The following is a 27,395-nucleotide window of genomic DNA, read 5'->3' as shown; positions in this document are numbered from 1 at the left end:
GGGCCGGGCGGGCTGGGGATGCCGCCGTGGTCGCCGGCCAGGGGGTCCAGTGGAGCCTTCGCCGTCGCGGGGAAAGCTGGAGAGGTCGGGGGGCAACGGGGGGTCCGTAGAGGAAGGGGGGATCTCGCCTGTGCAGTCAGTAAATGGGGGAGCCCCGTTCTGGTGTTGTAAATCGCTCTCCCAAAAGCGTCGGTGGATGGAACGCTGTGTGTCGTTGAGAGCCCTAGAAGGAGGCAGAACAGAGAAAGTCAAAGCCGGGAGAGCTCAAGCGGGGCCAAACCTTTGCAGTGCAGAACGCGGTGAGTCCGTGGGTGCAGGGCAATGCAGGGGCAGGTCCTGGAGGCATCCCCTAAAGGTGGCCCCAGCTGATGGGATGTGTGAGTAGTGCGGTTTAGAATAGCTGTGCAGGCAGGGGGCTCAGGGTGCAGCCAGGGGTGCCCAGGACTGTCCCGCAGAGCACGGTCCCTGTGCTTCATGGCGCTGTGTGCCAGGGCAGGGACTCCGCTGCCTGCCAGGGGCAGCTCTCAGCCGGCCTGGGGAGCTGCTCACAGCGCTGGGGGACAAGATCTGGGTGTGTAGCGGGTTGACCCTGCCAGTACACCAGGCACCCACCGAAGCCACTCTATCACTGCCCTCCACAACCGGACAGGGCAGAAAAAATATAGTGGCAATTTCATGAGTTGAGATAAGGATCAGGAGAGATCCCACATCAATTACTGTCACAGGAAAAACACACTCAAATTAGGGATATTAATTGAATTTATTACTAACAAAATCAGAACAGGATAATGAGAAGTAAATTAAATCTTAAAAACACCTTCTCCCCATCCCTCCCTTCTTCCCAAGCAGAGGGGTGGGGAATGGGAGTTATAGTCAGTTCCTCAGAGATTGTTCCTGCTGCTGGCCCCTGCTCCAGCATAGGGCTCATCCCACAGGACACAGTTCCCCATGAATTTCTCCAGCAGGTGCCCATCCCATGGGCACCGGTTCTCTGGAAACTGCTGCAAGGTGGGTCACCCTTCCACAAGGTCAGTCCTACAGGCACAGCCTCCTCCTACATGGGTCCCCCACAGGGTCACAAGTCCTACCAGGACCCTGCTCCAGCTTCCCACGTGGTCACAGCCTCCTCTCAGGCATCCCCCAGCTCTGGCATGAGCTCCTTCAGGGGCTGCAGGTGCATCCCTGCACCCCCATGCTCTCCATGGGCTGCAGGGGCACAGCTGCCTCACCATGGGCTTCACCACAGGCTCAGGGGAACCTCAGTTCCAGTACCTGGAGCAGCTCCTGCCCCTCCTTCTCCACTGCCCTTGGTGTCTACAGAGCCGTTCCTCTCACATGTTCTCACCCCACTTTTCTCTGTCTGCAATTACAACTGCACAACAACTATTTTTCCTTTCTTCTTAAATATGTTACCACAGAGATGTTATCACCATTTCTAACTGGCCCATCCTTGACCAGCAGCATGTCCATCTTTGGAGCTGCTAGGGATTGGCTCTGCTGGACATGGAGGAAGATTATGGCAGCTTCTCACTGAAACCACCGCTGTAGACCCCACCCCAAAGCATGCCCAAGTGCTGGAGCCAGGTGTCTCCCCACCCCCAATACCCCCTTCAGATTTGGGAGTTACCCCAAAACCACCTCAGAAATGGGGATACCCCAAAATCTTTTCAGGAATGGGGAATACCCCTAAACTTAGTTGTTCACTTTAGACCCCAAAAGTCTCACCTGCTCTGTCCAATAATTTCTTCTGGTGGCATCAAGCAACACTGGATGATCTCTGAGGTCTTTTCCAGCTTAACAGCTCCATGATTCTAATTCTTTCTGGCCCACAGGGGTCTTACACAGCCAAGTGGTGATGGATTAGGGCAAAGACCAAGATTTTGGAGACAATGGGGTAGAAACCCCTCCAAAAAAGGCTTTTCCACCCACCCAACCCAAACCCATGGATACTCACAGTATGCTGGCAAATAAATCCTTTTATTTTGGCCATGATTTTCTTTTGATTCATCTTCATCCCTTAAAACCACCCAAAATTTGGGTAAAAATTATGAGATTGAATAAAGACATATAAAGCCTCACCATTTCACTTGGACTGGTGGAGAATTGGAGGTTCAGGGGTATACACAGGAGGATTTGGGTGTTCTCTGGTGATTTTGAGGAGTTTTCTCCATCACTTTGCACTCCAAAAGCCAAAGAGGGATTGACCCATCACTTTAAAACAATGCAATCCCTCTCCAAAGTGCCTCAATCCCACCTCAAAACAGTGCACTATATCAAAGCAGTCAAATTAAAGTAATTGTATTAAAGCTAGCAAAAAGAAATAATTATTAAAGCAGATATTGATGTAGCTCACCCAGACCAATGACTGTGGACAAAATCTCATTTGCTCAGACTTTGAGGGGTGTCCCCACCCAAACGAAGAACCTCCATGTACTCCAGAAGAACCTACCCTATGAAAGAGGACTGGACTTCTAAGGTGTAAAGGATTGGCTGACAGTCATATGTGTCCGGGTCAGTTTTAGCAGCTTATCTGCCAAATCTTTGCCTCACTATCAGCAAGTTAATTTGAGGGTTGATGTGCCAGACTGGATTTAGCATAATTCAACACCAAAACCAGCATGAGACCCCCTCTCAGTCTACCACTACCAGCTTTGTAAATAGAGCATTGTCTGAGTTGCTTGACCAGATCCCAGGGCAGAGCATCCTGCTACAGCTGGCAAACTGCAAGGTATGTGAAAGAACAAATCAGGGAATTATAGAATATCTCAAATTGTTAAACAACAATTGTTGTTTAACAATATCTCAAATTGTTAAACAACTCCTTTGTGAACCCATGTTGACTGTGCCTGATGTTTACCTTGTCCTTCTTGGTCCTTTCAACAGCACCCAGCATCACAGGATCATAGACTCTCTGAACTTGGAAGGGACTCAAAAAGATCCTTGAGTCCCTGCTGCTTCCAGGACAATCTGAAATGAAATCATATAACTAAGAGCCTTTTCTGTGCACTGCTTGAGCCTTGGCAAGCTTGATGCCTGATCACTTCTCTGGGGAGCCTCTTCCAGTGTCTGACCAGACTTTGGTGAAGAACCTTTTCCTAATGTCCATTCTGAACTTCCCCTGCCCCATCTTATTCCATTTCTTTGTGTCCTGTCACTGGTGACCAGAGGAGACCACCACACCCCATGGACTGCCCCCTTTGACTGCAGTGGGGTCGCCCCTTGTCCTTCCCTTCTCCAGGCAGAACAAAACCAAGTGACCACAGTTGCACATCCTGAGTTTTGCCCATGAGGCCATTCACCATCTTGGTCACTTTCCTCTGGATGCATGCTAATACTTTGATGTTCTTTCTTTTCTTGTGTCATCTGGAACTGCCCCCAGGACTGGAGGTGTGTCTGCCCCGGTGCGGAGGAGAATGGGACAATCCCCTTCCTGGCCTGGCTGGCGATGCTGGGCCTGAACCTCCCAGGACATGGTGGCCCTTTGGGCTGCCAGGACACACTGGTGACATATATTGCCATCAGCCCAAAGCCCCAGATCTCTCTGCAGGGCAGCTCTCCAGAGTCCTACCTGGAAGGGACCTCAGCAGGTCTGTAGTCCAAGGAAAACCACTGTCAGTGGAGGAAGGAGAAATGAGGGTTGGACTGTTTATGTTGGTGGAAAATATAGCCTATATAGACACACAGAGAGTGTGGATCCCTCCAGGAGCTGATCTTGGGCTACCAATCTGTCCCTAGCATCCCCTCTCCCCTCCAGTTCCCTCTGCACAGACAAACACACACACAAATGGCTCTCTCCAGCACCACTGAGGCTGGCAGGAGGCTTCCACTGTCTCTGTGCTTTCTCCTCATGTTTTGTTTTTGTCAGGAACTCCTTTCACATCCATACCAGCCCCCTACAGCGTTTTTTGCCTTCCTGCATGGCAAGGTGAGGTATTCTGGAGCTTGAAGATAAGATTTTTGAGCATGAAATAGTTCTTCCCTCTTCTCTGCAGGACAATATCCCATGGAATTCTTAGCAGGTCACCAAGCAGGCTGAAGCCGATTCTCCTGAAGTCCTGCTCTCTTTTTCCATTCTCCCAGAGCCCTCACCTTTGCTTCCTCACCCCTGACTGTCAGAGTCCTGACCTCGTTTCTAAATGTGGTGTCCTGCAGGACACCCTCCACCACTGCCTCCTCAGTCACCCTTGTTAGAATAATTCTTAACAAGCTCCAAAAACCTGCTGGCTGGCTTGCTGTGTTACCCCTTCCTCAGATATTGGGATAGTTTAGGCTTCCCATGAGGACTAGCACCTGGAAACAAGAGGTTTCTTCAGTTTTCAGAGAATGCCCCAGCGACTTCTTCCTGCGCAGAAGTCAGCCGTGCATGTCTCCCACCAACACTCCTGTACTGCTGTTTCCGGTGGACTGCCCCACTGCCCATCCCCAGCAGTGCCCACACATTCCTGCTACTCTCTCACATGAAGGGAACTTCACCTCTGCATCCAGACCTAAGGCATTCTCATTACCTGCCTGACAAGAGTCCTCGGTTCCTGCAAGAGTGTTCACAGTTTCTCCTACACTGTCCATTCAGTAGCCAACTCACGGGCTCTTGGAGCTCTCCAACATCTGATTCAGGGCTGTGATCTCTAAACTAACTAAATCTCAGACCTCTTTTTATACTCTCTGACTGCTTGCTTTGATATTTGGTGGTGCTTGCACCCACTGACAGACACACCAACCACTCTTTGCCCCCAGCCACAACAGGAAGATGAAAGCACAGACCCCAGAAAGTACTTTTCCAAAAGTACCTTTCAATATGGGTAGCATTGACCTTGATGTGCTACTTGAAAAGCCCCTCTGGAAAAGTACTGAGGTGATCTGGACCTCTCAGCCTCTCCCCCACAGTGCTGTGGGGACCTCCTTGGAGAAGCTGAGAGCTGCCCCTGGTATGCAGCAGAGTCCCTGGCCTGGCACACAAAGCCCTGGAGCACAGGGACCCTGCTCTGAAAGACAGCCTTGGGCACCCCTGGCTGCACCCCCATCTTCACACTCCATAGCTGTCCCTGGGAGAAGGAGCCATCCTGTCCTGCCTTGTCCCTGTGACGGTACCACAGACAAACCCTGCTCTGGAGCATATCCTTCTCCACAGCAACGAAACCCTGAGAGCCTTCCTGCCACATCCTGGCCATTGCAGCAGGGTGTGCCAGCACACCTGACAGGGGAAATTCTGGTTGTAACTGCTCAACAGAGGTAGTTTAGGACCAAGGAATAACCTGGAATGGAGAGGGCCCAGCTGAGGAAAGGCTTAAACAGGCTGTAACTATAAATGCCAGAGACTTGTGTGGAGAAGCCACGCTGTGAAAAGCCAGTGTCCACAAAGGAGACAGAGGAGTCCTGCAACTTAAATTAAATAAAGGGAGAGAGTCCACTGGGGCATACACCTGAGGGGTCTCTCTCTTGGTTTCAGAGGGCACAGCCTCCTTTTATCCTAAACTCCCAACCACATCTTGCCCTCTTCCTTTCCACATTGGCTGAGGTACCGGGAAGGTACAGCCTTCCCGAACTGCATACCACATATCCCCCCTTGAACATGTATCATCGTTTTCCCCAAATGTTTGGAAGTTCAGGCTGTCTGGGTTCTGCAGTGGACTTCGTGTGGACCCATTTGTCTATTACCCAAAAGTCCAGGAGTTGAAACTGTCTGGATCAAACTGTTTGGGTTCTTTAACAAACTTGTGCTGCTTGATGTTAGCAGAGGCATTAAGACCCATTTTGAAGACATTAACACCCATTCCTCCTAAAGACCCTCACCTATCGAGTAGTTTGTAAAGGCACTCATCTTTCCTACCAGACTGAAGGACTGTAAGGGAGTGAAGTTCCCCTTGGTGATTAGGAACAGCCACAACACTGTCTGTAGCATCCTGGAATGGGAGTGCTAGGGGCCATCTCAGGTAGCAGAGATGGGCTGGGGGCTGGGCCCAAGGCCAAGCTCAGGTGCCTTGAGCTGGTACAGCTGTCTGTAAGAGGAAACATCTGTGCAAAGGCCTTGGAAAACAGGTTATGGTGGTAGGATTCTGCCCAAAGCTCTTGGGGGAGCTTTTTTTTTGGTTTATATTTAAGCAAAAACATGTGTTCAATTCACCTGAAGGAGTACACTAAAAAATTCCCCACAGTTCTGGTCTTTGCTCTATGTTCACACTTCATTAAGAAATGCTTCAAACAGAAACTCTGAATAATACATATTCTGTAGGCAGAAGAACTAGAAAAATGCTTTCTTGTTATTTAATTTCACAGTCTTTTCACTTTGTCAGGACTTCTGAAGCTGCTCCAATTAACTGCGTGAGAACTGGGGAACTGAGGAAATCACACCCAGAGCTGAGGCTTGTTCAGGCACTCAGCATGTTCCTGCATCCTGAGGTGCCAAACCCCTGAACAGCACGTTTGGGAAGTTGAAACTCCTGAGAAGTCAAAGTCAGCAACAACCCCCAAGACTCTGAGGGTTTGACTGGCCCACTGAGGGTCATCACTGAAGAGCCCAGTGAGGCCACGACCTGGAAAGGAGACCATTCTTGGGTTCTAGTAAAGCAGGAAATCAGAGGTACTTGTTACAGCTGGAAAATGTGGGGGTCCCCACCAAGTCCCTTGGTTGTCCCCGCCACAGACTGTCCTACACTGCCGTGTGCTTGTGCTGTTTCTCTGCACACTTTAACCATTCCCTGCTTCCCAAACTCTCTCTGACCACAGGCTGTGCCAAGATTTACTGTTATCTCCCTGCCCTCACTGGTTGCTGCTTCAAACACCAGTCTGTGGTTACATTAGAATTTGCTGATGACTCAAAGTTTCCCACAGCCTGGCTGGTTGTTTCAAAGCCCAATTAATGCTCCTCTATCACCCCACATATCCCAATCCAAAATTCAAATTCCCCCTCACCATCCCAGCACTGGAATGCACATTCTATTTTCTCTCCCTTGTCCAGGTGAGGAGGGGAGTGACAGTGATTTTGGTAGCACCTGGCATCTGGCTGGGGTCAACTTCCACAATCCCCCAACACCCATCACACCCCTCAGCACGACCCCCAGTCATTCCCAACTCAACTGCCAGTGGGACCCCCAGCTCAACCCCAACACGCGATACAACCCCTGGCACAACCCAAACAAACTCCCCCTACAGTGACAGTCCTTGCTGACCCCCCTCAGTGGTGACAGGCAAGTCCTGGCTGCCTGCGGACTCCCCAGTTCTGGCTTCCCCATTGGCCCCCCCATTGCTATCTCTCTCCCATTTCTGTCTCCCCCAGTTTTCTGTCACCTCCTCCGTTCTGTGTCGTCCCGTCCCCCCACCCCCCCCAGCTCTGTATGCCAGGGGCCCTCTGTTCTGTGTGGGATGCTTCTCACCCATTTGTCACAGGAAATCCGGGGGGTGGGGTGACACCAGGCTGGTGACAGCATGGCGGCTCTGGAGCACATCGTTGGCATCATCATCGGGGCTCTGGTGGCAGGTATGGGGGAATTTGGGGCCCTGACCCATGGAGGGGGGAAGGGGGTTCCTGCCCCATAGCAGGTGGGGGGTGAGGGTCCCTGACCAGCTGTGGGTAGGGGAGGAGCACTTGCATGCCCAGATCCTTCCCACGCTTGAGGAAGGAAGTAGGGCCCCACACTGGCGCCATGAGAACTGGGTGCTGCATGCCCCCCGCCTTGTGGGGCTCAGAGACCAGGGACCCTTCATTTATGGATCCCAGACTTGGGTGTCCCCCCCTTTATGGGTCCTGGACACCTGGGTGCCCTCGGTGTGTCAGTCTGGGGGAACTGTGTGGGGCAGGGGGCTGGCTCTCACCCATCCCCCTCTCTGCCCCATAGAGCTGCCCCACATCGGAGCCTTTAGCATCCACCCAGACCCACATCAGGTCCTGACCCCTGGTGGGAGCCGGAGCTTCGGGCATCAAGTGCTGCCGCTGGATGGGGCCCGGTAGGAGTTGGGGGCTTGGACATCTGAGTCACCCCAGTTGTGCCCCCCCCCAGAGCCCTGGGATATTTCAGTCAGGTGGCTGAAATAACCCTCTCTCCCCAGGGTGCTGGTGGGGGCCCCATCAGAGGTGGGAGACGGGGGGCGGCTGTTCCAGTGTGTGGTGCAGAGTGGAGAGTGCCGGGAAGTGAAGCTGGAAGGTGGGAATGGAAGGATTAGGAGGGATTGGGGTGGAAGTAGGGATGGGCATGGGGTGGAATTAGAAGTGGAGATGCAGCAGGATTAGAGGTAGGATTGAAGGGGAATTAGGGTGGACTGGGTGAAATGCAGGTGAAGGTGGGTGGGGGTGTCTTTAAGGGTGGGATTAGAGCAAGATTGGGATGGGATTGGGGTGGAAGAAAAGTGGGAGTGGGGTGGGATTAGGATGGCATTGGGATGGGATTGGGGTGGAAGAAAAGTGGGAGTGGGGTGGGATTGGGATGGGATTAGGGGTGGAATTAGGGTTGGGGGTAGAAAGGATTTGGGGATGGGATTAGGGTGAGATTGTGGTGAGGGTGGCTGTGGATGGGGGTAGGGTGGTTTTAGGGGTGGGATTAGAATGAGGGCAGGATTAGGGTGAGATTGTGGTGAGGGTGGGTGGGGGTAACGTGGTTTTATGGGTGGGATTAGAATGAGAACAGGATTACGCAGAGTTTAGCAAGATTACGATGAGTTTAGGGCAGGATTAGAATGGATGGTGGAGCTGGGATGACATGGGGCGTGATTTAAAATGGAGAGGGGTGGGATTAGGGCAGGATCAAGGCGGGATTAGGGTGGGATTGGTCTGTGACTAGGATTAAAACCTGTCCCCAGGGAACAGCAGCCGGACCCACATAGGAATGGCCTTGGCCCGGGACGGCGATGGCACCATCGTGAGTCCAACAGTCCTCCCACCCCTTCCCCTCTCAGCCCCACCCTCTTTCCACTCCACTCCTCCCCCTCATCCCTGCTCTCAGCCCCACCCTACTTCTCCCTCTCAGCCCCACCCCCTGCTCCTTTCTTGCCCCTCCCAGGCCTGTGGCCCAGGTTCCACCCACGTCTGTGACCGCAACATCTACACCAGTGGGGTCTGCCTGCTGCTCGACCCTCAGCTGAGACCGCGGCAGGAGCTGACACCCGGACGCCAAGGTGAGGGGCCGCCCCAGAGATGGCCCCAACCCATGGTGGCCGTGATGATTGACTTCAGGGTTTGACCCATGGCTGACCCAGGGCTGACACACAGAGACCATGGTTGAGCCATGGAGGCCATCATGGACCCCTGGGGCCATTGAGCCATTTCCTGTGCTCCCCCCCGGTGGTGACCCCCCCAGTGACCCCCTCCATGATCCCAGGCTGCCAGCGGGGCCCAGTGGACCTGGTGTTCCTGTTTGATGGCTCCAGCAGCATGAACCCCTTCCAGTTTGGAGCCATCCGGGACTTCATGGTGGATGTGATGGAAAAGCTGGAGAACACCTCAATCCACGTGCGCCCGGGAGGGCTGGGGGGGGTGCAGGGGGGTTGGGAGTTCTAGGGGATGTTATGAAGGGGGAAATGGGGGCAGTACAGGGGCTATAGGGGCACTAAGGGGGTGAGGGCTATAGGGAACACTGGGGGGGGGGATGGAGGCACTATAGGGGGATGGGGGCTATGGGGCTATAGGGAACATTATGGGGGGAGGGGGGCTATGGGGAACACTACAAGGGACACTATAGGGGGTCAGAGGCAATAGGAGACTATAGAGAGCTTTGGACCCACGACCCCGGCGGGGCAGGTGCTGACAGTGCCCTGTGTGGGCAGTTCGGGGCAGTGCAGTTCTCGGACAAGGTGGAGACCGTGTTCACGCTGGAGCAATTTGTAGCCCGACCACGGCCTCGGGAGCTGCTGCGAGAGCTAAAACAGTGTGGGGGCCTCACTGACACCTTCACTGCCATCGGCTTCGTTGTGTGAGACACCACCTGCCCCACTGCACCCCACAGCTGCCCCACACCATCCTCTGCTCCCACTCACCACCCTCCAGGCACGCCAGCTGCCCCACTGAATCCCCTGCCACCCCAGTGCCCTCCTAATCCCACCCTTGTGCCCCACTGCCACCCCACAACAGGGCACCACACTCATAGCACCCCACTTTGCCCCCCAGAACCACCTGTATCCCCCCCTGCACCCCACTGCCACCCTCCAGCACCCACCTGTGCCCCACTGTCGCCACTGAGCTGCTCCCAACCAGCACCCTAGCATCCCACTGTCCCCCTGCTGCACTCCCTTCACTCCTGCTACCCCCAGGCTCCCAGAACGACCCCTGTGCCCCCCAGTGGCCCCCCCAGCCCCACCTGCAGCACACACTGTGGCCTGTGCAGGCGGAAGCTGTTCTCACCAGGGCAGGGGGCACGGCCAGGAGCGCGGCGGGTGCTGGTGCTGATCACAGATGGCGACGCCACCGACAGGGACACCAACAGCAGCGTTCGCGCGGCAGAGGAGCACGGCATCCACCGCTACGTCATCGGGGTGGGTGGGATGGGTGTGGCCATAGGGGCGTGGTCATGAGGATGTGGTCGTGGTGGACGAAGCATGGCAGGGCTGGGCAGGGCGGCCGTGGTCATGGTGGGCATGGTTATGGTGGGGCTGGTAGTGGTGTGGGCGTGGCCATTGTATGGATGTGGTCACGAGCAGGCATTATTGTTTGTAGGTGTGATTTTGGGTGAGCATGTTGAGTGGGTGAACCACCTGCGTGGTCATGAGGGTGGTCACAAGGGGCATAACCAGTGGTGGGAGTGACAATAGGTCGTATTGGTGGGTGTGTCTGGAAGGCAGCATGGTCACATGATAGTTGCGATGTGGGTGTGGTCCTGAGTGGGTGTAGGCAGGTGTGGTTATGGGCGTGGCCATTTGAGGGTTTGGGTGTGGCAGAATGGCTCGTGGCTCGGTGCCATCACGGTGGGCACAGCCCTGGATGGGTGTGGCCATGGTTGGTCATCCTGAGGTGGTAGGAATGGGGATGGAGGGAATGTGCAATGGTTCTGCTCTCCCAGTAACGCCCAGTGTCCCTCGCTGCCAGGTGGGGAACAACTTTAACAGCCCCAACACGCGGCTGTACCTGCAGCAATTCGCCTCTGGGCCTGGCTTCGTGCAGGTGCTCCAGAGCTTTGAGCAGCTCCGCAGCCTCTTCCAGGAGCTGCAGGCGCGGCTCTACGACATTGAGGGTACCTCGACACCGCCCCTCCCTCATACTGCCCCCACCCCAGCCAACACCTCCCCTGCAACATCCAGGGTACCTGACACCCCACCCTGCCTCCACCCCAAATTAATGCCTCCTCCTCCCCAGTAACACAACTGTGACATGGAGGGGACCCCAAAACCAGCTGGAGTTTGCACCCCACTCCCCACCCCAATTAACCCCTTCTTCACCAATTAACCCCTCTCTCACCCTAATAATACCTCCCTCGCATCCATCCCCAACACCCCCAACCCTCTCTCTCCTCTCCCCTTCAGGTACCACCCAACTGCACAGCTTTCACCTGGAGATGTGCTCCAGTGGGATCAGTGTTGACGTCATCCAGGTAGGAAGGGGGGAGGGGTTAAGTGCCAGGGTGGGTGTTCCTCGTGCTCATGTCACCCTCACTTTCCCCCAGGGCCGGCGAGTGACGGGTGCGGTGGGAGCCGATAACTGGGCAGGGGGGCTGCTGGAGCTGCAAGACAATGAGACTTTTGTGCCCAACCCCCACCTGAATGAGAGTGGCCCTGAGGGGTACCTGGGTGAGAAGTGTTAATTAGGAGGAAGGGGTTGACTGGGGGTAGGGGAGGGATTTCATGGGTGGGGGAGGGATCATAGGTGAGGGGAAGAGGAGTTAGTTGGGCGGGATGAAGTGGAGATTTGAATGTGATGAGGCACAGAGAGGGATGGGGGGTTAGATCTTGGGGGAGGGGCAATCTTGGGGTGTAGGCAATCTGAGTGGGAGAGTTCAGAAGGGGTGGAAAGTGGAATCATGGTGGTGGGTCAGGACCCAACCAGCAATCAGGTTGACCATGGTGGCCCCCACCTCAGGGCCATGGGGAGACTCAGGTGACCCCAACCCAGGGTGACTGTGGTGACTCCATCCCAAAGCTCTGAGTGACCAGGTCAGCACACCTTTGTGACCACCTTGACCCTGGTGACCCCAGTCCAGGGACAAGGGGTGGCCAAGGTGTTCCCCACCTTGGGAACCACGTTGACCCTGGTGCCCCCCTCCCCTAGGCTACTCGGTGGCCGGGCTGCGCATCCCTGGCCGGGTGCTGGTGGCTGCAGGTGCACCCCGTCACCTCCACGTGGGGGGGATGGTCCTCTTCGAGGTGCCCAGAGCTACTGGTGACTGGCAAGTGCTGCAGACACTCGTTGGGGAGCAGGTATGGTGGAGACAGGGTCCCTCTAAGTGTCCCCACTTCCCCCAGCTGACACAGATGTCATCTCACAGGTGGGGTCCTAATTCAAGGCAACCCTCTGTGCCATGTGGTAGGGTCCCATGGAGTGTCCCCCACCCTCTCTCAGGTGGCACACCTCACCGTGCAGATGGGGTCCTCCTTTGGGGAGGTCCCCATTGATGTGCCTACCCAGTGACACAGATGTCCTCCCACAGGTGGGGTCCTATTTTGGGGCCACTCTCTGCACGCTGGACCAAGGTGGGGTGACAGTGGCATTGCTGGTGGGGGCCCCCAGCCACTATGATGGGCGGCGGGGAGGACGGGTGCACATATACAGGTGGAAGGAGGTAAGGGGGGTACCACCAACACTGGGTACACAAAAAGTGGGGGGCATGTTGCTGCAAGGGGACACCAGCCCAGGGATATTGGGTGATCATGGTGACCTCAAGCCAAGGACCATGGAATGGGGGTGACCAAGGTGACCCCAGTTTGAGGAACGTGGGACTGGAGGGACCAGTGGGTGACACCAGCCCAGGGTGACCCCAAACCAAAAACATGGGGTCAGCATGGTGCCACCATCTCAGGGACCATGGGGTGACCCAAACCCAAGGTCATAGGCTGACCATGGGGTGACCCTGACCCAAGGTCTATGGGACTGGGGTGATGCAAGGTAACCTCAATGTGGGGACCAGGTTTATCCCAATTTGAGGTCCGTGGAACTGGGGTGACAATGTCCTTGTTCCCCCAGGATGCCCTGCATCCCTCTGGGCAGCTTTGGGGTGCCCCAGGTCACCCCTTGGGCCGTTTTGGGGCATCCTTGGCCACCCTGGGAGACCTGGATGGTGACAACCTGCCCGAGGTGGCCGTGGGAGCCCCCCTGGAGGATGAGGAATATGGGGCTGTCTACATCTTCTGGGGGTGCCCTGGGGGAGTGGAGCTCCTCCCCCGACAGGTGGGACCTGGGGAATGAGGGGGAGCAGACCTCCCTCCTGGAGGGGAGGGGACATCAGGTGGCTAAGAGTGTCCCCTACCCCCAGAGGTTGCAGGGGAAAGTGGTGGCCCTGGGGCGTTTTTTTGGGCAGGCAGTTGCCGGTGGCCTGGACCTGACAGGGGATGGACTGGCAGACATGGCAGTGGGGATGGAGGGACACGTCGTGGTAATGAGGTGACATGGCGGGGTCATAGGGGACACAGTGGTGAGGGTGAGGGCATGGGGATATGTGGGTGGGGACAGGGGTGGTGATGGGGACATGAGGGTGAAGTCGTGAGAAGAGTTATGGGGGCCCAGGCTTGGAGACAAGGACATGGGGATGGAAAGGGGGACATGGGTGGAGACACAAGGACACAATGATGAGGATGTGAGTATGGAGAAGGAGTAGGGAGGGACATTGTGGATGGGGACAGAAATGATGGTGGCGTTATGGAGATGGGAATATGGGGGTGGAGACATGGGACAAGTCATGGGAACGTGGATGGTGAAGATGGGATGGGGACATGGGGCTGGGGACACAGAGTTTAGGATGAGAACATTGGGGTGGAAACAGAGAAGGTGATGGGGGCAGGAACATGGGGATGGGTATGTTAGGGGTGGAGATGAGGACATGGGGACACAGGGATGGAGACATGAAGATGGTGTAGGAACAAGGACATGGGTAGACATGGGTAGACAGGGACAGGGATGGGGATGAGAACTTGGGGGTGGGTCCAGAGGGAGGAAACATCAGGGGGACAGGAGGGTGGTGACACAACCAGTGCCACCCCTGATGTGTCCCCTCCCTCATGTGACCTTGCAGGTCCCGCCCAGTTCTGAAGGTCACCCCACACCTGACCTTTGAACCCCCTGTGATCCCGACCCGCTGGGTTGACTGCTCCAATGTCACTGTCAGCACTGTGACCCTCCGCCTCTGCCTGCGCCCCCCAGGTCCGGGGAGGGGAGCACGGGATAGCCTCCAGGAGGTCCTGTGGCAACCGCTGACCTTTTACCTCGATCTTGACCTCTAGGTGACCTGGTGACCCCGGTGGCATTCCAGGCGGATGTTGACCCCCAGCGGGCACAAGGTCGGGGAGATTTTGGGGAGGGGCGGCAGAGCTGGGCCGGGGAGATACAGCCGGGGCAGAGTTGCCAGCAGGAGGCGCTGAGGGTGCTGGTAGGGGTCCACATATGGGGAGCAGGACCCACACTTGGGGGGTGGGATCCAATTTTGTGGTGGGGCCAGAACCCACACTTAGGGGGTGGGATCCACCTTTGGGGAGGGGGCAGGACCCACACTTGGGAGGCAGAGGGGAACCAGCATTTGAAGGTGGGATGTAGCCTTGGGGGCGGGAATCCACACTTCTGGGGTGTGGTTGGGGGGTGCTGTCCCTCACTTCTGGGGTGCCCCCTAACCTTCTGCCCCTCATAACCCAGCCCTGCCTCGAGGACTTCATCACCCCAATCCGCATCACTGTCACCATCACCCTGCCCCATAGGGACCCACCAGGCCACATCCTGCGCCCCAGCAGCGCCCCCACCTGGGCCGAGGTAACACTGCAGTGGGGCTGGGATGGGAGGTGCAATGGGAGGGTGGTGGGGACCTCTAAAATTAAACCCTTTTTTCCCTGCCCCATAGATCCCCTTTGAGCAGAACTGTGGGACTGACGAGGTGTGTGAAGCTGACTTGAGTGTCAAGGTGCTGCCAAGGGGTGAAGCTGTTTTGGGGGTCCCCAGTGCTGAACTGGAGGTTCAGTTGATTGTGGAGAACAGGGGGGAAGATGCCTATGGGGTGGCCCTACAAGTGCAGCACCCCCGGGGTGTCTCGTTCCGGCGGGCCCGAGCCAGCCAGGTATGTGGGACTCCAAAATATGGGGAGGACAGTGGGGGTAGGGAGGGACCCGGCTGTTTGGGCCCCCCAGATCCCAACCCCATATCTCCCCCAGGCCTCAGCCCTTGTGCCGATGCCCATCACCTGCTGGGACTCCCAGGGCACTGAGGGGCAGCCGTGGGGCCTCACCTGCAGCCTCAGCCATCCCATCCTCCGCTCCGGCTGGCAGGTGAGAGGTGGGGGACAGCGCTGGGGGACAGGGGTCACTATGGGACAGTCCTCCGATACACCCTAACTCTGCTCCACATCAGGTGATGGTGGAGGTGACCTTTGACCTTCAGCAAAATGCCTCATGGGGAGAATTTGTGGGGCTGATGGCAACTGTGAGCAGGTGAGGTCCGTGGGGCTGGGAGGGGCCTGAGGGGCGCTGTGGGGCAGGGAGGTGATGTCTGTCTCACCTGCCCCATAGCAATAACGAGCCCAACGTCACCCTCGGGGACAACATGAAGTACTGGGACGTCCCTGTCTACTTTGCCCTTGACGTTGTGGCCTCCTGGTAAGCCCCACACATTCCTGCTCCATGGATGGCGGGACCCAGGCAGCCGGGCCCCACTGATCCCCCCTGCCACATACACAGGCAAGAAGACTCCACGAGGCACCTAAACTTCACGCCCCCCCAGCCCCACAACAAGACAGTGCAGCACCACTATCAGGTGAGCCCCCTAAGTGACCCCCCCATCCTGCTGCCCCACAGCCCTGACTCCCAACTCTGCCCCACAGGTGGAGCTTCTCCGGCCACCCCCCCAGGGCAGCCCCAAACCACAGGTGACACCCTTTGTCCTACTGCCCCACGTGTTGCCCCACGGTGTGGCTGTAGCTGCCCCCCAAGTGCGAGTGGTGAGTGGGGGCCTCTGCCCCATAGCCCTTGCCACTGAGCCCTTCCCTCCAAATATAGGGGGCAGGATCCCCTGCCCCTCAACTCCCTCCTGACCCCCACTCTCCCACCTGCCCCCTGTGACCCTCTGCTCCTAAGTGACCTCCTGCTCCCTAAGTCCCTCCTGCCCCCAAGTGACCCCTATCCCCCCACCACCCCTGTCCCTAGTGATCCCCTATCCCCAAACGCACCCCCTGCCCCCTAAGTCACCCGCTGCCCCATAGGAACCAGGGGGCCCCTGTGTGGCTGTGGGGCTGGAGCTGGGGGACGCTGTGGGTCAGGAGCTGAACAGGAGCATCGCCCAGGTGAGGCAGATGGAGGCATGGGGACCCTGATCTCAGGGGCAGGGGGGTCTCGTGGAACTGCTCTGGTGGCCCCTCTCCCATAGTGGGGGAGGGGCTGGGCCCTGACTCTTGGCCCCGCCCCTCCCTCCCCCAGACCTGCTCCACGCCCCAGCTGCAGCTGTTCCGCTGCCCCCCGACCCTGCTGACCCCGGCGAGCCCCGCAAGGGTCACGGTCAGCGCTGTCCTGCGGCCGCTCCCCCACAGCCAGGTACCTCTCCCCCCCTCACAGCCCGTCCTGCTGTAACCCTTCCCCATTCCCTTCTAACCCCTCCCCCACCGCAGGGACCCGCCCACTCCCAATTTTGCTCCGCCCTCTGGCTCAATCTGTCCCTGCCCCTTCTGGAGGCCACACCCCAATTCCTCCGAGCCCAGGTAATGGTGGGGGAGGGGCTCTGGGATGGGGCGGGGTCAGAGGGGGAGGGGCTAGTGCTGGTTGCGGGGCCGTGTATAGAGGCTGCACCCCAGATCTGGTGTGCTCAGGTAATTGGTGGGGAGGGGCTGCCCCAATTTCTAGGGCAGCCCCTCCCCGCCCTCTGACACCTCTCCCGCCTCCACCCCCCACCCTTTGTAGGGAGTCACCAAGGTGGAGCTGCTGTGGGAAGTCAACCCTCTCCCCATCTACATGGGAGGAGGGCTGGGGGGGCTTCTCCTCCTCCTCCTCATCTCCCTCGGCCTCGCCAAGGTGGGGGGGGACTTTTGCGATGGGGGGAGAGCTGAACCCCACGCTTGGGGTGCTAGTCCCTCCCCCATTCTTACCCGTCCGTCCCCCACAGTGCGGCTTCTTCAGGAGGAACTACCGGGAGCGCATGGAGCAGGAGGGGGAGCGGGGGGAAGAGGGAGAAGATGAGGGGGAAGGGGGAGGGCAGGGAGAGGGGGGCCTCTCAAGTGGGGAAACCCCCGAAGAGGGAGACCCTCCCTCCTGACCTGCCCCTTCCCTCCCCCAACCCCTAAAGCTGTTCTGGGCCCCTTCCCCACCCCAAAGGTGTCCAGAGCTCCTCCCCTCCCCTCCAAAGGGGTTTCAAGCCCATCCCCCGCCCCAATAAAACGTTCTAAAGCCCCTTCCCCACCCTAACGACTCCGCCTGTTTTTCTTCACGGGTTTTACTGGGAAACCCTGAGAAAAATGTGGGGGTAGGGACGGGTCACGAACATGACCCTCCCCCTCTCCAAAATGGTGCTGGACTTGGGTAAGGAGCCTCTTGCCCTCTCCTGTGGATCTCGGGGGGGAGGGACCTAGGGTGTACTGGTAGCAATGCAGGCCCCACCCCCCCCCCAGTAGGGACACAATTATGGGGCAAATTAAATCGTACTGGGGCTACTTAACGTCCCCAAACTCGGTTACCCCCATAGGAAGCTTGTTAACTCCTCCAGGACTGATGAATGCTCCAAAACTCGTGTTAGGAAGGCTCTGCAGCCAGGGCTCATTAAGCGCCCGCCCTTTACTTCTGTCTAATTAATCTCCTCGCCAAAAACGACATAGAGGGGCTGGAGCGTGGGATGGGCGCTGCCCCACAGCCAGCCCAGGACCCCAGTCGACCCCCAGAGAGACCAGAAGTCCCACCTGGGGGGAGGATTGGCCACAGGAGGCCAGAGCAGGAAAAAGCCCATCTCCCCCGAAAGCCTGTGGTCATGTCCCTGTTGTCCTTGGATTTTACAGCATCTGAGCCCACACTGGATTCAAGGAAGTAGCTGTATCTTGGTTTCCTCTTTTAGTTTTTCTCTCTTTCTCTCCTTTTCTACTCCCTATTTCCTCTTCTTGAAGTTTGGATAATTTAAGGTTGGATGGGTAGCGTTTGCCCAGTCGGTGCTCTGTGAAATGGGTTCTTTGGACTGCATGTTTATTTTAAATGTTACCAATTTTCTGATCTAAAGTTTGCCAGTAAAGTTGTTTTTTTAACTTCCTGGGAATTTTTGTCAAATTCTTTGTGCCACCTCAAGGAAAAGTGGTACCTTAAAAATAAAGTACCTTTTAAAAAAACTCACTGAGCAGGGATCAAGATGTGTCCAGAGCTGGGAACGAAGTTGGGGGAGGGGCTGGAGCACCAGGAGTGGCTTAGGGAGCTGCGGGGTCCCAGCCTGGAGAAAAGGAGGCTCAGGGGGACCTTCTGGCTCTCCACAACTCTCTGACAGGAGAGTGCAGCCAGAGGTGGCCAGGCTCTGTTCCCAGAGAACAAGGGACAGGACAAGAGGAAACAGCCCCAGGTTGTGCCAGGGGAGATTCAGGCTGGACGTCAGGAGGAATTTTTCCATGGAAAGCGTTGTCAGCCATTGGAAGGGGCTGCCCAGGAAGGTGTTAGTGTCCCCATCCCTGTAGGTGTTCAAGGAACAACTAGATGTGGCACTTGGTGAGAAGGGGGGTGAGTTACTGGTTGAACTTGATGGTCTTGGAGGGATTTTCCAATCTCAATGATTCCATGATTCTGGGAAATGGGGGTGTGGTGGCTCAGTGGGAGGGTTGGGAGGTAACTGGAAGGTGTGGGGGGACAACTGAGATGTTTAGTCCCATCATCTCCCCAATCCCCACACCCTTCCCAACTCAGTTTGGGGAGTCCCACTTCCCCTCCTGCTCTGTTAGGGGGTCTCAGCTCCCTCTTTTCCCCCTTCTCCCAGCCCTTTCCCATTGTTCCCCCAATCCACACCCCCCTCTCCCTTCTCAGTTTGGGTTCCCACCTCACTCCAGAGCTCCTCACCCGCAGTCGGGGAGGCTCCCAGTGTCTTTCCCTGTCCATCCCAGCCCACTCCCAGTCCCTCCTAAGGCATTTCCAGTGCCTCCCCATCTCACTCCCTTCTCTCCTAGTGCCCTACCGTCTCCATCCCCGTCTCCCTGCTTTCTCTGTGCCTCCCAGCATGTCCATTTCTCATGACATATGTGGGGCTTTGGAGAGTCCTTTGGGAGGGCTGTGGAGTGGTTTGGTGGATTTTAGGGGGAGTCTGAGATAATGTTTGGAGGGTCCTGTTGGGTCCTGGGGGTAACTGGGAGAGAGTTTAGGGGTCTTGCGGGCTTTTGTGGGGCTGTGAGGTGGTTTTAAGGGTCATGGGGTGGGTTGGGAGGTGGTTTGGGGGATCTTGGAGGGTTTGTGTGGGTGTTTGTGAAGGTGCTGAACTCCCATCCTGACCTCCTTGCACCCCAGAGATACAGCTGGACAGTGCCCAGAGCAAGATGCTGGTCGGGGTCGGGGGCTTTGTGTTGGGATTCGTCTTCCTGGCGCTGGGGCTCAGCTTCTACCTGTGGGAGAAGGTGACGGGGGACTTGGGGTGGGGGATCCTCACGGAATCCCCAGCGCTCACGGGGGCCTCTGTGTTCCAGGGTGCAGGTGATGAGCGTGGCCCCCCTGCCCTGCATGGGCTGGGGTCCCCCCTGCTGCCAGAGGGGCCACGGCCATGTTGGATTCCCTCCCCCTACCTCGGTGATGGGACCCAAGCATCCCAGTGTCACCCCCTTTTCGCTCCCCACAGGGCTCCTGTGCTCCTGCTGCACCCTCAGTCCCTCATTCTCTGCTCTGGCCCAGACCCCGGTCCCCAATCCCGCTGTGTCTCTGTGATCCCCACCTCAACCCCACTGCACCCCACCAAGGCTCGCTGAACCTCCCGCACACACCGAGCCCGGGGATCTGGCTCGCCGGATTTTGTCGGGGGGCTTTGGAGCAGCAGTACAGGAGTTTGTAGGGGGCCTGGCACACCCAAATCTGTGTCATCGGTTCCTCTGCACCCTTGGTGACACGAGCGGGACAGGACGGGGTGACTGGGAGACTTTGAGGGGGTTCAGGGATGATCCTGGGTGGGCTGTGAGGGTGTTGGAGTGGGCTGTGGGGCTGTGGAGGGGGTCGAAATCTTTCTGTTACCTGCCTCTTGATGGGTCTCAGCAGCTCCACTCCCCCATGCCCCCAGACCCATCAGCCCACGACCCATCCCACGACTCCCTGTACCCCGCCCTACGGCGACCCGACAGCCACTAGCCAATCAGAGCGCGCTTCCCTGATGACTCACTAGTTACCAGGCAGGCTCGAAATGACCCCCAAAATCCTCAGCCAATCTGAGCACGTTCTGCCGCTGACTCATCAGTTGTGGGCAAACCCACAGCTACCGGTGCTCCCCACCTGTGCCCTTCCCCGTCCTCCCCTTCGCCCCCAGCGGCCGTCGGGAGGGGAAACTGAGGAGGGGTGGAGGTGAGGGGCGCCCAGGCCGTGCTCCCCCGCTCTGTCCCGGCGACGGCGGCTGCGGCGGTGGCCGAGTGCAGGCACGTCCCAGGATTGTTCCAAGCTCCGTCCCGCCTGGCCCGGAGCAGCGCCAAGGATGGGGCAGCCACAACCTCGCCAAGCAGCCTGTTCCCACCCGTCTTGTTTGGTTCAGGGACAGAGCTCGAGATACTTCACGGTGTTGATGTGTCAGAGACTGAAATGTTATGCTTAATGACTGAAACTTCTTATGAAGAAGTTTTGCCCGTTTTGGCGAAACTGTTTAGAGAAGCTGCGACCACCCGAAGCCCACCCCTCCCTTAAGATACCTCCTGAGGGGAACTTTGGACTGTGAATTAAGCTGTCTAAGGGAACTTGAGATAAAAATGACACTGTTCAATTATCTCAGGTCTAGAGAGAAGTGAACAAGGCTGAGGGAGAAGAAAGTATCCCCCAGAAAACCAAACCCAGCAGCTGTCCTGAAAATCAGCTCTGGTTGGGTTTGGGGTGGGGGAGGCCCAGAGGCTCATCTACTGAGACCAGGTTTGCACACACTGCCCCCAGCCAAGGGGGGAGGTGGAGAATTTTGGGTGTGTGGCATAACTTCTGGTCAGAGACAGTGAACACCCACCCTACTTACCCAAAACGGCTCAGTTGTAAAGCCCCCCACCCCGGGAAAGCTACACACACAGAGGACATTTTCTAAGGCCTTGCATAAGAGCACTGCAAGTGATGCTACAGATCCAGAGTTTGTTGCAAGAGACGATGTCAAACTTGCCCCTCCCCCCAGGGGAGGTACCTGGGCATTCCCACCAAGCCCAAATGTATATTAATCCAATGGACTCCATGTGTTTGGGGGACCCTCACCACCAGGAAGATCAGATGGAGACACCCAATAGGACGCTGTTGGGATGCACAGAGTGGTGATATTTTTTTCTGTCACTCTCTTTCTTTCCACCCACCTCTTTCTCTTTCTCTCTCTCTCTCTCATTTACTGTTACATAAAATCCATAATGTTAACTTTGACATATGGTCTCATTTGCATCTTAAAGCAGGGAGAGGCACGTCTCTAAAAATTTTAATAACAGGATCATAACACGGTGTTGAGTTCCTTGCAGACCAACTCCAGCCAATGTTCATCTGCTGGAAACATGGCACCAACCCTTGGGATCTGCTCCATCAGCATCGGGGACCAGCCATGGGCTTGTGTGGTGGTGCCTCAGCAGTGGAAATCAACAGAAATGTCAGTTAGACTGACATGAGATCTCGAGATGATTGTGACCAAGAGACGACTGTGATGTGTCCATGTTGATGACCATGAGGTGACAACAAGGTGACCATGACTGTGAGATGAGCACAACCATGACATGATCGTGACCATGAGACGACCATGGTCATGAGCTGATCCTGACCATGACCATGACAGGACCAGGACCACGAGATGATGTCTTGGGGTGATTTTATGATGATACTCTATTCCCTTATCATCTGCTCCAGGCCCAGAAAATAGTTGCTGTAACTTTGAGATGGGTCTGGGACAGGGGTGGGAGACTTGGGGCTCTGTTCAAAGCCTCACTCCCTGGCATGTTGGGGTGCCCCGTGGACTGCTGTGTTACTGTGTTGCTTAGCTAGCTTGGGTTTTGTTAGCCCAGACAAGAAGTTTCTTTCCTTCTCCTTGGTAAATGACTGCAGCAGCAGTCATTTGGCAGCTTTTGTTTTTTCCTGAACTTTTCAGCTTGGTTTTGGTCTGAGACCAGACATCGCTGGGAGGCAATCGACTGTGGGAACTGCTCTGCCTGGCCCCAGACCTCGGGAAAAGCTCAACCAGTGAAAGAAAGGACCCTGAATCCACCAGCTTTGTCTGCTGTGAGGAGACCAGCATCTGAGGTTCACCTGTTTTTTTCCCCCAAGCTGCTTGTGTGAACTTTCTTCCTTCCCTGAGACAAAGGTGGAGCACCATTTTCTCTCATGCCGTGTGGTCGGTAGAGGGTTTTGTTCCTTCCTCTGGCATTTTGGTTTTTTTTGTTCTGCGGGGGGGGGGGGGAGGGTAAGGTTTTCATGCTTCAATATCTAAGAGTTATTAATTTTTTCCCGTGCCATGTGGGCACTTTGTTTGCCAATGAACAGCTGGTTTTTTTCGATTTCACCAACCACTAGGATTGCTGAAACTCTTCTCTTTAGAGGAAATGGTCATTCCAGAGCATTTTCTCCCAAACTTGTCTCTAAACCGAGACAGATGATTGTGACCAATAGACAACCGTGACGTGACCATGACCATGAGATGACCAAGACCATGAGACAACCATGACCAAGATGATGAGGTGTCCCTGAGGTGACCCCAAGGTGATCCCTGAGATGACCATACCCAGGGGGCTGCTAGAGTGAAAGCTCTTGAGGACACAGCGAACAAAGGTTGAGGTCACGGCCCTGGAGATGAGGAGAGCTTGGAGAGAAGACCCACTGCTAGGAATTCCATAGGATCTGGATTGGGAGGGGCAGGAGTGGGGGACATTGGGAACAGGGGACACTGGAAATGAAGGACACTGGAAACAGAGGACAGCAGGAACAGTGGACACCTCAAACTGGGGACACTGGGATGCAGGACCACCATGAGAGGGGGGACACCAGAAATGAGGGACTCTGGGAACGAGGGACATTGGTAACAGGGCCCACCAGGACTGGGGAACACTGTAATGGGGAACTCTGTGAATGGAGAACACTGGAAATGGCAGACATCAGGGGTGGGAGATAGCAGTATGGGAAACACTGGGAAAGGGGGCACTGGAAATGGAAGACACAAGCATTGTGGCACACTATAACTGGGGGCCATGGGAAGACCCCCAGGAAGATCCAGGTAGTGTCCCATGCATTCCTGGGGGGTTTCCCAGGGGGATCCAGGGAAATCCCCAGGGATTCCCTGTGGTGGTGCATTTGCCCCCCACCTTTTCCATGCCACACCACGGTCTGAGAAATGCTCATTAGGCCTCGGTCTTGATGAACTGCACCTGGGCCAAGCTCCTCTTAAGCTTATCAGAAACACTGTGTGCTTCCAGGCAGTGCTTCTGTGTAAGGAGCTCTTGATTTCTTTATGGATAGCCTTGGAAACTATTTTTCTTGCCTGACTGGCACAACATCCTTGTTCTCAGAATTTGAAAGAAAGCTGCTGACCCAAAGTGGGGCCAGTTGAAGCACTGTTGTGTCTAAAAGTCATCACTTGGGGCTCTCCAAACAGGGGTGCAAAAGGAAGCCCTCGGAGCCATGCTGGGCCACAGCAGCACTGAGCAGCAAAGTCCCTGTGCGTGGGGCCTCTGTGAGCCAGCAACTGTTCTGTTTGCTGCACTCGGGGGATCCCCAAAGGACCATGGCTCCTGGGCCACCGATGCCCCCACTCCGGGAGGCCTTTAGCCTTTGGCTGCTGGGAAGATGGCAAGGCATGTGATGGGAGTATTTCAGTAGCTTGGAGGGGAATTTTTCACAGGTACCTTGCACTGACTCTTTGTATTTGTGTGCTATCACGTGTGCATATGCCTTAGCAAATCTCGGAGAAATTATGCTTAGATGTTTAAGTACCTTAGATATCTAACTAAGTTAGCCCTGTAAGTAAGTTCATTTTAAGTTATATGTTAAGTTAATTGATGTTAAGTTGTGTTCCTTTGTAAAATTGTTAAGGTATAAGTACTTTTCAGTTTGAGTGCTGTTAATCTCTTAGGCTGTATTCCTTTTTATTTTTGCCCTTTCTATCCTTTGTCACACACATCTAAACACACCCACACCCACACACCCACACACCCACACGCACACACACGCACACACACACACACACGAGGAGTTCTCAGTTAATTTCTGTTTTGATTGACAGGATTGTGTTATTTTTTTCTTTTTCTCTCAGTCTGCCTTAACTGTCTGTAAGTAGAGTGAACCTTGGCAACGAACCACGTCATGCTGTCACTTAATATTAAATCCCTTGGCTGGTGATTTCTTTTGGCAATCTCAAACCTTAGCTCGGTACATTCGCCGCTCCTCCCCCGCCGCGCTCTCTCGGACACTGTCACTCCCACCCTGAGCCGCGGGGATCTGCCCGGTGATCGGTGACCTCACTGAAGGCATGGCCTCCCATTGGCGAAAAGGAAACAGAGGCACCAATCGCAGAGCCGGAAGCCCTCTGGGGGCGGGGCCGGGGCGGAGCAAAGCCATGGCTCCAGCCCGGGATCTGGGGGCGCTCCTGGGGATGGCATGGCGAGGGGTGAGTGGGACCCCCGGTATAGGGACCCTCCTGAACTGCCATTCCCGGCACTGGGACACCCCTGCGCTCCCTTTCCCGGTACCAGGACCCCTCTGAACTCCCCACTCCTCAACAGAGACACCCACCTCCACCCCCTTATCTTGTACCAATAACACTCTGCACCCCCTTTCCCGGCCACCCCACCGCTCTCAGACCCCCTACGCCCCATTTCTTTGACCCTGGGCGCCCCTGGACCCCCATTCCTGCCTTTCTCAGCCCCCATATCCCCTCTTTCCTTAATACCAGGGACCCTCTGGATCTCCCAGCCGTTCCTGCTCTCCCCAGCGTGGGACCCCCATTTCCTTGACTCTGGGAGCGCCTGTGCCCACCTTTCCTTGACCCTGGGATCCCCAAATCCCCTTCCTGGCTTTCCCACCTTTCCCTGATACTGAAATCTGCTGGGAAATAAACTCTCTAACACAATTTGAAGCATTAGAAAGCAGGCATTGTCTGTGCAGGATACATGGAGGGTATCTCCTTATTCTGTGTGTGAGGTGATACTTTACAACCAGATATTTATGCATCAAATCACACATATGCATTATGATGTATCTCCCAGCTAATACAAAAGCATCACTTTCCTAGAACTCATTTGCATGCATCTGCCTCCTGCTGGAAGTTGTTTTATGGTCCTGGAGGGCTGTCTGAAGGGGTCTCTCGTGGTCATATTCATGGAATGCTTTGATATTAAAGGTGATTTTTCCTTGAAGTTTTTCCCTGGGCATGCACTGTTGCTTCTTGTTATATAACTTGCCAAAAACCGCACTGTAGTCCTTTTTATCTGTTTCTCCACTGATTCCAGCCACGTTTATCATCCTGTGTGCACACATTTACATCCTTTTATCTTTTTTGCCAGTTAATCTCGAGGTTCTATTCAGCAGCTTCAGGGGAGCTGGGAATTTCTATTCTCTATGTTATTTATCATCCTGTTCCCCTTTCCTTGATCTCTGAGGGCCCCTGGCCTGCCCCCAACCTTTGTGTCCACCCAGTTCTCCACACCCTGTGATTTCTGTCCACTGTCAGAGCTTGGCCTGGGGTTTCCCAATACATGGCTGTAGGGTACCTCTACAGGAACACTTTTGAGTGAGCAGGGCTGGATGGAGCCAAAGATGCCGTGGGTGATGAAATATTGGGATACCCAGACCTGTATTGCCAAGAGGAACCAGTCCATGGCTGCTGGCAACCTGAAGATGCTGCTGGGCTGGGATAATCAGAGTGGGAGTGGGAGGGTGGAGCCAGGGGCTGGGAGAATCTGTGGGGCTGGGATGGGATCTGTGGAGCTGGAATGAGGGTCTGTGGGTATCCATCAGATTCTGGAGCTCCACAGGGCTGGGATGGGACTCCCTGGGGCTGGGACACAACTCTGTGGGTCTTCATGGGTCCAATCCACCCCTCCAGGTCTCCAAACAGTGCAGTGGGTTTGCAGCCAGTTTGCTGCTGTGACATCCTGTTCAATGGGAACACCCACAGAATCTCTGGGGAAGGCTGTGACAGGTGGGATTTCATCTTCAAGCTGAGATACAAGAGTTTGGTGGTGGCTGCTGGTGCCACCTGGATCACCTGGGGGTGCTGGGAATCTGAGCGGGTTGTGACTGACAACAGGATGAATTACCTGAAGCACACCTACATGGAACAGCTCTAGAAGTACATTGTATATTGGTACCATACAGCACATTAGTACTGGGGTGCAAATGTGGGGGTGGAATTCACAGGGAATGTGGGATTTGGGAGGGTGGGAATCAGGAACACAGGAATTCCCACAGGAATCCCATGGATGGATCTCACAGTCATCCCATTCCTATGTGAATTCTGTGAATGGATTTCACCTCCACCCCATTCCCATCAAAATTCTATGGGTGGGTCTCACCGTTGTCCCATGCTCATGGGAATTTCATGGATAGATTTCTCCATTATCCCCTTCCCAGAACCCGATGACATCCATGTGTACAGAAAAGTGGAACATGGGATCCTGGTGTTGTCAAGCCACACATACGGATTCTGCCCCAGGACAGTCAGGATGAGCTGGATGAAGGAGAAGGAAATCCAGGATCAGGAGATTGAGTGGGATGGAATCATTCCCAACAGTGATGGCACCTTCCACACCCGGGCCAGGATTGAGGCACTGCCAGGGGAGCGGGAGCAGTACCAATGCCTGGTGGAGCATCCCAGAATGCCGAAGCCTGGGATCTTTATCTGGGGTGAGGCTGGGAATGCAGAATCTGGGAACTCGGAATTTGAGAATGAGGAATTTTGGAATGCAAAGCAGCAGGGTGGGGGTTCTCCTTCACTGGATTCAGCATCCTGAGGGTCCGGTCTGATAACGTGTGGGATGGTGGCTGGGGATGAGCACTGATCCACCCAACAGCCTTCTGGGGATCCTTTGCTGTGGATGCTGATCACACTTTATATCCATAGGGAAAAGGGAGAGGAATGGATTCAATTTGGTGGCCAGTGTGTACCAGTGGCAGATCCAGCTCTGGATCCCATATCCATGCAGATGAATCCTGGTGTG

The 27,395-nt window shown here is 55.6% G+C and overlaps 1 protein-coding gene across 3 annotated transcripts; it reads left to right on the top strand.

The window, feature by feature from the left end:
• The first annotated feature begins 201 nt into the window (after nucleotides 1–201).
• ITGAL (integrin subunit alpha L) lies at nucleotides 202–17,499 on the top strand. Of its 3 annotated transcripts, XM_085047966.1 has the most exons (30): nucleotides 202–299; nucleotides 6,291–6,577; nucleotides 7,833–7,941; nucleotides 8,044–8,138; nucleotides 8,791–8,849; nucleotides 8,991–9,105; nucleotides 9,309–9,439; nucleotides 9,754–9,899; nucleotides 10,311–10,458; nucleotides 11,009–11,157; nucleotides 11,447–11,510; nucleotides 11,583–11,706; nucleotides 12,185–12,333; nucleotides 12,564–12,695; nucleotides 13,097–13,300; nucleotides 13,386–13,513; nucleotides 14,142–14,269; nucleotides 14,350–14,495; nucleotides 14,756–14,869; nucleotides 14,958–15,170; nucleotides 15,265–15,378; nucleotides 15,461–15,540; nucleotides 15,619–15,705; nucleotides 15,787–15,862; nucleotides 15,930–16,046; nucleotides 16,308–16,388; nucleotides 16,522–16,635; nucleotides 16,710–16,799; nucleotides 16,999–17,109; nucleotides 17,201–17,499. In XM_085047966.1, the coding sequence occupies exons 5-30, from the start codon at nucleotides 8,817–8,819 to the stop codon at nucleotides 17,348–17,350; spliced, it is 3,144 nt and encodes a 1,047-aa protein (XP_084904092.1). In that variant the 5' UTR covers nucleotides 202–299; nucleotides 6,291–6,577; nucleotides 7,833–7,941; nucleotides 8,044–8,138; nucleotides 8,791–8,816; the 3' UTR covers nucleotides 17,351–17,499. The 3 variants fall into 3 exon arrangements, with proteins under 3 accessions (XP_084904092.1, XP_084904089.1, XP_084904090.1); XM_085047963.1 differs by lacking the exons at nucleotides 202–299; nucleotides 6,291–6,577 and adding an exon at nucleotides 7,378–7,474; XM_085047964.1 differs by lacking the exons at nucleotides 202–299; nucleotides 6,291–6,577; nucleotides 14,756–14,869 and adding an exon at nucleotides 7,378–7,474.
• Nucleotides 17,500–27,395: the final 9,896 nt, after the last annotated feature.

This window comes from Lichenostomus cassidix, unplaced genomic scaffold (genome assembly GCF_008360975.1).
Source record: "Lichenostomus cassidix isolate B80296 unplaced genomic scaffold, HeHo_3.0 HiC_scaffold_45, whole genome shotgun sequence".
Classification (NCBI taxonomy): domain Eukaryota; kingdom Metazoa; phylum Chordata; class Aves; order Passeriformes; family Meliphagidae; genus Lichenostomus; species Lichenostomus cassidix.
Note: the sequence above shows the minus strand (reverse complement) of the source record. Positions and strands in the feature narration are given on the sequence as shown.